Here is a 10,000-nt window from a genome sequence, read left to right as displayed (position 1 = left end):
GCATCCAAGGAGCACCGTACCATGGCCCATTGTCTGGTGTCCGATACCGTCAGCCGCGTTATGGCACGTCCGGACAGGGATGAGAGTGTGCGACCTACGGATACATGTAAGTTACAGCGGGGAACATCGACGAACGCAATGACCAGTGATTTCGGGATTTACAATCGAGCAAAGTTTATCGGATTGTTTGGAAGAATTTTGCAAAGCTCTTCCGGGAGGAGCTTCTGGAAGTTTCTGGGAAGGGATATCCTTCTGTTGGAGATGCGGGCGAAAGGAATTCCGTTCCCCGACTTATCCCACGATAATCCCTACGGAACAGAAAATCACATTAAACGCTGGTAATTTAGTCTCTCGAGGTGCTGGAATTGAACTATTCATCTAGACTTGTAACTACTTGCTTCGGGGCCATTCCCCAGCATCCGGCAAGGAGTGTTCCAAGTGGGACACTTGCTTATGCTCGATCCATTATGCAGCTTTTTTACATATTTAGCTCTACCGGGCAACTCAGAACAACACGCGAGCTTCCGTTCCGGTCTCCGGCGCCAGAAGGTACACTCCAGTGTCGCTGGTAGCTAGCACGTCCTGCCGGTTACGGTAGAACGGTGAACGGTGGTGTAGAATGTAGACTCCACAGCTCTCTAGCTCTCTCTTCCTTCTCTTTCTTCCCATCGATTCCGACAGATAAAAGCGTCCCGATATCGTGGCCACTGCGGGGCGACATCGTCTACGAGGGCGTAACGTTACGCTACGAAAATCAAAAGGAGAACGTAATCACAAATTTGAGTTTAACCATCCCGGCGGGCCAACGGGTAAGTGAAAACACGCGCCCGAGACCAAACCAGCGAGCTGCTCTCGGATCGGCAGTCCCCCGGTCACTGCCGGCATCTACGGTCCCATCCGGTTCCGGGATCCGGACCCACCCGTTCTAGAGTCTTCCGGTTTCGGAACCATCAACAACGGTGTACAATTAATTATTTAAATGACTACTTTTACATCGTTCCGGCGATGAAGGAAGAAGCCAACGGTTTCTCCGATAGCGGCCACCCAATGGCTAGTGCCAACTAATGGAGCAAACCGTGTCCATTCCGTGCAACGGTGGACGATGTCTACGATGTCGTCCATTTTGTTCGTTCTCCTTTCTCGCTCGTCACTGCTTTACTCTCCGACCTTACCAATGGGGGAGGGAGGCGGGGGTCATTCGGGATTCGGTTTTCTCAGTAAAGCATTCGCAAACAAGTGGACCGGAAAGCAACGGAGCCGCAGGCTAGCGAGGGCGGGCTAGCGAGCATTGTGGTGATGCAAAGCAGAGAAAAATCGTAAATCAGCAGCTTCGGTTGTTGCTTGGATCCGTACGTCGCGTACTCGTGGCCTGCTCTGCCAATCGAAATGTGATGCTGCGCTTGTCGGTGCCGAGTGAGCGTTCAGTGAGCTGGCCCAGGGATCGACGGTCGATATTGATGTTTCGAAATTAGTTTTGTTCGACAGCCACACAACGTGGTCAGGAGGGGGGAGCAGTGCAGTGCATGAAGCTGCAGCCTCCAGGACCTCGAGGCGAGACAAATCATGAAATTAAAAACTACTTTTCACCCCTCGGAATGTCACTAACGAGCGAGCGAGCGAGCGAGGGAAGTGAGCCATTCGTTCATGCCACCGCAACTGACCGACCGAATGCCGAATGCCAATGGATTGTTTTGTGATGTTCGTTTGATGTTTCACCATTCTGTTTCCTTCCTTACCGCCCGGCCCGATCACCATCAAGCTGGGAATTTGCGGACGAACCGGAAGTGGCAAATCGTCGCTAGCGTTGGCCCTGTTCGGTGCGCTCGAGGTGACGGCCGGTCGCATCCTGATCGATGACGTCGATATCGTTGGGCTGCACACGGACGAGCTGCGGTCGCGCCTGTCAATCATCCCGCAGGAGGTGATGCTGTTTGGTGGGAGCGTCCGCGAGAATCTCGACCCACGGGGTCACTTCTCGGATCTGGAGCTGTGGAACTGCCTGGAGCTAGCGCAGCTGAAGAGCATCGTGAAGCTGCTACCGAACGGTTTGGGTGAGCGCATTCTCCTTCGTATTTATTGGATTCGCGGCAACTCTTAGCTCTAGGGCAGCATCGTTTCGAACTGGTGCTAAAGGAAGGCCACACGGGAGGCACTGGCAATAAGGTTTTCCATGAATTCCAAGTAGCGCCAAGGGCAAAGGATGCGCCCGAAGAATCGTAATGGCCGCCTCGCTGATAAATACGCTACACGGCAAGCGGGGCAATCCAACGGCAATTAATTCCATTCCTTGTTTTTGCATGCAACGCTCGGATCACTTCGACACACAGATACCAACATCTCCGAGGAGAAGCACTACTTCAGCAGTGGCCAGCGGCAACTGTTCTGCCTGGCCCGGGCAATACTGCGCGGTTCCGTGTGCCTGGTGCTGGATGAGGCCACCTCTTCGCTTGACACCGACACCGAGCAGCTGGTGCTGAGGGCGGCCAAGAAGGCGTTCAAGGGGCGCACCGTCATCACGATAGCGGTAAGCAAGCCGACTAGCGTGAGCAGAACTTGGGACTTTAATTGCAATTAATGTTTCACTTCTCTCTCCCTCTCCTTCTTTCTCTTTCTATCTCTCTCTCTCTCCTTCGATCGATTGATAGCATCGGTTGCATTCGCTGTTCGACCACGATCGGGTGCTGGTGCTCGAGCAGGGTCGCATCGTGGAGGATGGGTGTCCCCGGGTGCTAGCTGCCACCGTGGGCAGCAAGTTCGGTGCTATGCTGCAGATGGTGTCCAACACGCCCGACGACCGCGCCCATCAACACTCGATAAAGGAGGCCGATGATGGGTGATGATGGCTGAGCTACGGTTTCCCCGTTCGATGACCGGCACTAGCGAGTGGCCAGCTGAGAGGCAACTCGATACGATGAGCACGGAATGAAATAGAAATCACACCGGACCGGTGTTCCAATGCTCTTGACCTACATTTGTTTTGCAAATGAACTCCGAACGGCTTGCCTGTGACCGCAGGTGACTGAAAGGAATCTTTAAAGAAGACACGAAGAACGCTACGAATCCAGCACCTGTTCCGGCAAACTTTCGTTTCGATCTCTTGATGCGGTTGGACCGTTTCACACACGCAGCACATGAATAGCGTGATAGTCGAAAAACTTGGAATCGATTGCGAAATGATGAAAAGTTTTCCACTTTCCTCATCGCATTGTGATCGCACACCAGCACCAACTTCGGCTCGGTCCACCGGTTCCGGGTCCGGGTCCGGGTGCAATGCAATCCGTGCATACGGTTAACGATGCACATGGGATAAAATATTCAATCCAAGTACTTCCAAAAACCATATGAGCCCACAGCAAACTCTTCCACAGGGTCGTTCCAGGGCAGACCCCCCCCCCCGGAAGTCCGTACGCCCATGAACACCCCGGATCCTTCTTCCTTATCCTTTATCCTTCACATGGAGACTCCCGTTGATGGGACCGGATTTTTCCGGCACAGATTACCGGCCACTGTCGGTGGGTGCAACCGAACACTCCCCTCACTGTGGATGGTGTGGCTCTGTCTTAGCTGGCTGGCTGGTTGGTTGGTCATGAATTATGAACCATGCATGAACCGACAGTGAATCGTGTGGCCTTCCCTTTTCCTGTTTTTTTTTTTGTTGGGTCGTACTCGCCGGAAGTAGTTGAGCTCGGAATACGTTTTAGTACCGCCCAGAAGTTTGAGTGGAAATTTGTTGGTTTTAATAATGGATTATGCCGCCCTGTAGGTTTTGAATTAATTTGCCAACGTGTTAAGCCGGGCGTGTTATGATGGTTGATGGTTCAGGAAGCGTGGCGGCGAGTGAATTTTACAGTCATTTCGAGTAGTTTGGATACAAAGTTCGCCACGAATGTGGCGATTGATGTGTTTGTCGACGAAGCAGCCAGGAAAGAGCTACAATGTAAGAACGCTTCATCGTTCTGTTTCTGTGTTTTATTCTGTAGAATGATACTTTCTTTAAATTCTTCATCGCCCGGTCGTGACAGTAATGCGGTATAACTGTCGTTTCCACCGATACCAACGGCCGGACCAAATCTTGAGGAGAGAATAATTCCGGGGAACTGCTTTGCGGCAGAAAGCGTCTTTCTTCGCAGCCTAATTCGATCTCGGTCCGTGCTCCGGTCATGCAAATGCGCGACGGTAGAGGCGGAAAAGAGCAAAGTACCGACGATGGTTGTGTGGCTTTTGTCTTAACGCCCTGGTGGGTCCCGTATCTCGGTCGCTACCACAGTGGCGTAAGCTGCCGTAGGTTTCATAATCATATTTATGCATGGTAATGACACCATTTCCATGCTCCGCATGGACCTGTCCTTCTCAGGGTCTCGTGCGTTTGCTGCAGTCATGCCATCGGTCTGCCAGCCTGCCGAGTACCGGTAATGCAGACACTACCCGCATCCGAATGCTTCGACGACCTTGCTGCGGCGCAGGTCGGACTGCAAATGATAGTGCGATGCGCGCTACCGCGACATTCCGGACGCGGTCACTGCTGTCCTCCTTCCCTTTTAGAGTTCAAAATGGCTACAACATGGTATCGTGGTGACGGCGAGGACATCGAGAACTGCTCGTACCCTGTGCTCATATAATTTCCGGTGTCCTCCTTTAAAGCGCACTCGTGCCGTGCCGTCTGGAAGGGATGCGCATAAAATATGCGGCTCATAACCAGGCTGCCTAGACTAGGCCAGGGGCATAATAGTTCTTTGGGCCGCCTTGCAGTGGGGCTAGAATGCTGAAAAAAGTAAGGTAAGGAGCAGGATTGAAAGAATCTCCAATTTTTGTTTTCTAAACGATGGTTTCCTTGAAGTTTTTCTTGATTATAGAAACTGCTGGGTAATGGAATTGATAAAAAAAAAAACATGAACAAACCACCTGACGCCTCTCCCAACGCCCACTCTCTAATGCATTTGTAGGATTTCCGGGATGACGGAAAGCATGTGATCGACTCGTGAAATGTAGCACTTTGTCCGCCTTCCGGCGGTAATGTTAATGTTCCAACTTCCGACGCACGGTTACTCTACTAATGGTTTCTCTGTGCAGCATCACTGCAAAAGCCATGAATCCCGTGAATCGTTAAGTGCATCTTGACGTTTATAGGGCTCTATAGAGATCTATAGAAACTTGCAGCCTTTGTATCGACTGTTGAATAAAAAAAAAAGAAAATCTTTCCTCCACTGTTCCTGAAATGCACACCGCTGCTTCATTAATCGAAAATGTAACACAACCCCCATAAACAGATTCCAGACTTCCCTTTCCACTGGTTAGGGATCTTAATTCACTCGCAAACTAACATACCAGAGCCGTATCCCGTGTGTGGAATCATCACACTGCTTCGGCATCGACGTTCTTCGGTCCTTTTCGCACTGAAAACCCATAACGCCCGACCGAGGTGCTGCGGTTGCCAAAGAGAACCGCTATCATCATTATGATTACGTTTATGGTTCGGTAGAACACGGTAGCCCGTACGCGGAGACATGATGTGATGTGCGTAAGCATGATTGCCCGGCTCCTCCGGCAGTGCTCCGGTGCCATCCGATGAGGGACGAAAACTGGCACGACTTTTATGCACATCCCGCAGTCACAAATAATGATGACGCGGTTGTGCGGTCGAGTGTGCTCGTGGTTGGGTCTTCCTATCCCCGCACTGTGGCGTCTCGCAAACAAGCAGCCGCCCGATCTCGTTCGCTTCTACCTTACCAGGAGCGCCACGACGGGCGCACACGAGGGGCGTATCATATTAGGTCATCTTTTATAAATTGCATTCTGATTTACGACCGACAGACAGTTGGCGACAGTTAAGGCAGATGGAATCTGGGGGAGCGGAGGGTCGAGAAATGGGGGGGGGGGGGGGGGGGGGGAATAAAAAAGGAAAGAGAGTCTTTGAGTTGGGTGTTGTTGGAGCGATGGATATGAAAGAATGCGGCAATAGGCAACGGCAATCATTATGTAGTTGCTGCAGCCAGCATCCGGGGGAGCATGATGGGGAGGATAAAGTGAATGAAAGAAACGTTATATTCTGCAGCTCTGGTACAAGCGTGAGATGAAGCTTTGAGCGGAAATGTCAGAATTTGGAAGCAGAAACTGGTATCGACGAGAGAAGGAAGCCGATAACAAACTCGATTGCAGGAAGTTCTCAATATTATTGACGAAGTTGGTAAGCAACGCATAGTTCCAGACGAGTTTGTTTGTTACTGTTTCCACTTTAATGATTTTTATGGTGATGCCCGGAACCTCCCCTCCCTCCCTTTCTTTAGTGCGGACCTTACGAATTGTAACTTCAAGCGTAAGCGAATTCCGATTTAACGCGATGAGCTGCAATCACTTCATAAAACTTCATCCCGGGGATTCTACGGATAATCAACAAGCACGGTCATGATAGCAAGCGAAAGTAGCACCCACAACAGCAGCAGCAGCAGCAGCAGGTGCTAGCATTTCAAATTCCATCGTTTAGATGTACACGTGCCAGGCACGATACATCGTTCGTTCGTTATCTGTACCATCAGCAATCCCTATCCGCAATCGCGCCTTCGACTCGTATCAAAATGTGTCAAATCGCTCCGGGCATATCGTTTTCGTTTGTTCCCTACCCTTGCACCCTTGCATCCTTGCTCTGTTTATTGCTGTCCCGCAAATCCGAATCCAAATAGAGCAAACAAAGGTAGCATAATGCGCGATTTGCCGGCTGATAAGGGCGCCCATTCGCTATCGTGATAGCGATGGGTCGCCCCCCTCACCGAGTGGTGTGAGATTGTCTTGGGCTGCGATAAGCAACAGTGTACGCTACTGGTTGGTATGCCTGGCACTGTAACCTCTGAACCACATAACGTTACGGTGTGGTTTCGTCCGGTGAGTCCGGCGTGAAATGTTAATTGTGCGGATGGATTAGATGCTCTCAAGTTTGCTATCAGGTTGATTCGCGATGATAAGCATGATAATGGAATGACAACGCTAGAACTAACCAGCACCGTTGCTCGAGTGAAAAATGAGCTTATAATGATGACTTTTTGCGATGTTTCGATCAACTCCCTCCCGCTGGAATCCAGTGACCTCATCGGCGTGATACCATTTCCAAGCAACAGATTATCGCTGCACGGACCGAACAGTCCCAGCACTCCTCGTTCCTGTTTGCTGGTTCTCCATAGGCTGTGTCCAATCACTCAATAGAAACCGAAGCACCCTTCGATGATACTTGAAACCATTGCAACCATCACCGCCAGTGATGGGGAAATGATGGAAACGCTTCGCACAATCGATAATCCAGTGTTACACGGTTTCCCGCGAGGGTTGTGCTGATAGTTAGTTCCATCGGTTTATTCCTCCAGGTTGCATCGGTCAACCGCTTTTCCGCAGAGTTGTACAACAGTTGAACCTCCGCGCGGTTACGCGAATGCATGCCATGCACTCGTTGTCGTTTAGATCGGTATCGTTTGTGGTGTGTTGTTTGGTGGTTTGCTGACGACCGGGTGCCATCTAGTGTGCCATCTAGCGTGCGGTGTCTGTGTACTGTGGTTGCTATTGGCCAGATCGGCTGTCGAGGTGATATCGTCTGTGTCAACTACGTGGCGCGCGCGACTTGGCGGCAGAAGGAATTTGATTTTAATTTTCTTAAAACCAAACAATTGTTTACATGCCTTGGTGGCAGGGGTGGTGGTGGTGGTGACCGTGTTATTGCTGCTACTGCTATACCGCAAGCGGTATATGTATCAGCCTCGTACTCGCGACGCTGCTTGCAACACCCTGCCTGCCTCGGTGTGTGCGGTGATAAGAAAGGCTGCTCGGTTCGATACGATTCAGCTCGGTTTTCGATAAGACGCAGCGTCGCGTATACGCTGCGTCGAGGGGAGCGCTGACTTGGTCGGTCTTTCGCTTCGCTTCACTGCTGCATCGATATGAGCATCCAGGTGAGGGGAAGCCTGAGAATGGAAACATGGGTCCGAACTGGGAACTGGAATTGCACCATTGCCGTTCCGTGCTGTGGTTGTGTCGCGTTGCTACCGCCATCATGTAAGATGATACCCGGAGCATCAAAGAGCAGAAGCGCACACGGTGAACAGCGGTGTATGTGTGCGTGTGTGTCAACAGAACAACTGTTGTAGACTACTGGCACAGTTTCCGCCACCTATTGCTCCACCTGCAGCAACGACGCCATGAATGGATACGGGAAGTTTGACTTTAAATCCCTCTTCTTTTCTTGTCCTGGAATCTTTTCTCCTTGGAATACAGGACGGAAATGATCCGGAAAATCCATAGCCAGAAATTGAAAAAATAAAATTATTTATGCTTTTTGGGGGCGCCATCAATAATAACAGAGTAACCCTCTTGCCATAGCATAGACCCGGGATAAATGATACAATGGCTATTCCAGAGTGTCCACTATCGTCCGATAGCGCGGAAGAAGCCAAGGGGTGGTTATGGAATTCTAAGGAAAGTCTCCGGGAATGCCACCTGTGGAAACCAATCAAACGCGAGAAGCTCGGCGGCAGAGACATTGATAAACAGAAATATCTTACGCATGGCCGCGCAGCAGCGCAACCAGGAGAAGGTGCCAACGTCTCCACTGTACGTTTCCCACACGAACACATCGCCAATCGTGGGAGGGGAGCAAAGAATGAAAACACTTGTCCCGGTCCCACTGATTGTGGTGGTCAGGGAGTGGCCGACGGCGAGGGAGCAGGGAGGAAGATGGGTTGTGCACCCCCTCTCCATTCACCCCGGCGTCAAGTGGAGGGGTGGAATGCCTTGGACACATATCTTTGCGGGGGCTACTATCAACGTGTTCGTAAGAAATTGGTTTCTAATCATCAGCTTCGCGCCATCCCAGCTGTCTTAGCGCGCCGTGCGGTGGTCAGTACGTGCTGAACGGTGGCAAGATACGGTTCGGTTCTGTTCAGTTCGGTTCACCTGGCCGGTAGTCGCCGTTGAAGAGGGAGCGTTTCTCGAGAGCGCAGTCGATAGCACGTCAGCGATAACTGGGGCATCGGTTGTGTATGTCGGACTCCAATCGTCGCGGATTCTTGGATTAAATGAGTGTCTTTATCCCCCTTTGACCTTACGTGGCGGCGTGGCGTGGCATAACGGTGGGAACAGGTCGTGCCGTGTGTTTGTGTATCTGAAGGACGTCCCGTTCGTCGATGACGTTGAAGGTGCGACCACCGGAAAGTTGGAAAGTGAAAAACAGATCAAAGCAAGTGTCTGGATCTAGTCGGCGAACAAAGAATCCGATTGTGTGCACCGGTGTTGCGTGGCCGTGAACGGTAGTCTGGGTGTTCGTTTGGAGAGTGACAGATGGGCTGCAGCGGCGTAGTAGTCATTCTTTTCGATGTGTTCAATTAGCTTTCGCCAGTGTTGCTGTACGATACGATCGAAGGTGACCGTACATCTCGTCTACCACACCTTTCGGACGATTAGTACAACGGTCTAGCTAAGCAGCTGCAGTGAGACCAACCGACCGGGGTAATCCAAGATGGCGTGCTTTGCAAAATTCTTCGGTCGAAAGCATGGTTCGTTCAATTTGCCCGTTGCCGGTACAGGCGATGGAGTGGTCGTGGTAAGTCTACGCTGCAAAGCTCAAGTGCCTCTCGTCGCACACTATCAGATATCACCTTCCCCTTCCGGTACTGTCGGGGGAGGAGCATCACCGTTATCACTTCGCTAGTTGCGGTGCTTCCTCAGTTACAAATCGGTACTTCAGCATGACCATCAATAAAGGCAGGTTGGCCGAGACGAGATTAAGTCATTCAGGGGAGCGCAAACATTCCTGAAATCTTTCGTCGGTCGAGCCCCATTCCCTCGACACTCCCCACGTAGAATTGAAAGACGTAGTGCTGTGGAAATGTACGATTGCGGCATTGCGCTCCGCAAGCTTGCTAGACCCAGCGCCGGGAGTGCTGCAGCAAAGGAAATTCCTTGAAAGAATGGATTTCTTTTGATGATCCAGTCACTTTGGATCAGCGTTTGATGTCGGTTCCTG

General features: G+C 51.2%; 2 protein-coding genes across 3 annotated transcripts in view; both read left to right on the top strand.

Annotated features, from left to right (window-relative positions):
* Positions 1–2,939, top strand: part of LOC125948073 (ATP-binding cassette sub-family C member Sur) — a 43,542-nt gene extending 40,603 nt beyond the window's left edge. Inside the window, exons 21-25 of the mRNA XM_049673750.1 lie at positions 1–106; positions 682–809; positions 1,760–2,051; positions 2,328–2,524; positions 2,646–2,939. The exon at positions 1–106 is cut by the window's left edge and continues 412 nt beyond it. Of these exons, the coding sequence (XP_049529707.1) occupies positions 1–106; positions 682–809; positions 1,760–2,051; positions 2,328–2,524; positions 2,646–2,837 (915 nt within the window). The 3' untranslated portion in view covers positions 2,838–2,939. The remainder of the gene's footprint in view (positions 107–681; positions 810–1,759; positions 2,052–2,327; positions 2,525–2,645) is intronic.
* Positions 2,940–8,872: 5,933 nt separating this feature from the next.
* Positions 8,873–10,000, top strand: part of LOC125948077 (cGMP-dependent protein kinase 1) — a 7,755-nt gene continuing 6,627 nt past the window's right edge. For both annotated transcript variants that reach the window (XM_049673759.1, XM_049673758.1), the window contains exon 1: positions 8,873–9,577. In XM_049673759.1, the coding sequence (XP_049529716.1) occupies positions 9,494–9,577 (84 nt within the window). In that variant the 5' untranslated portion in view covers positions 8,873–9,493. The remainder of the gene's footprint in view (positions 9,578–10,000) is intronic.

The sequence above is a fragment of the Anopheles darlingi genome, chromosome 2 (assembly GCF_943734745.1).
Source record: "Anopheles darlingi chromosome 2, idAnoDarlMG_H_01, whole genome shotgun sequence".
Taxonomy (NCBI): Eukaryota; Metazoa; Arthropoda; class Insecta; order Diptera; family Culicidae; genus Anopheles; species Anopheles darlingi.
Note: the sequence above shows the minus strand (reverse complement) of the source record. Positions and strands in the feature narration are given on the sequence as shown.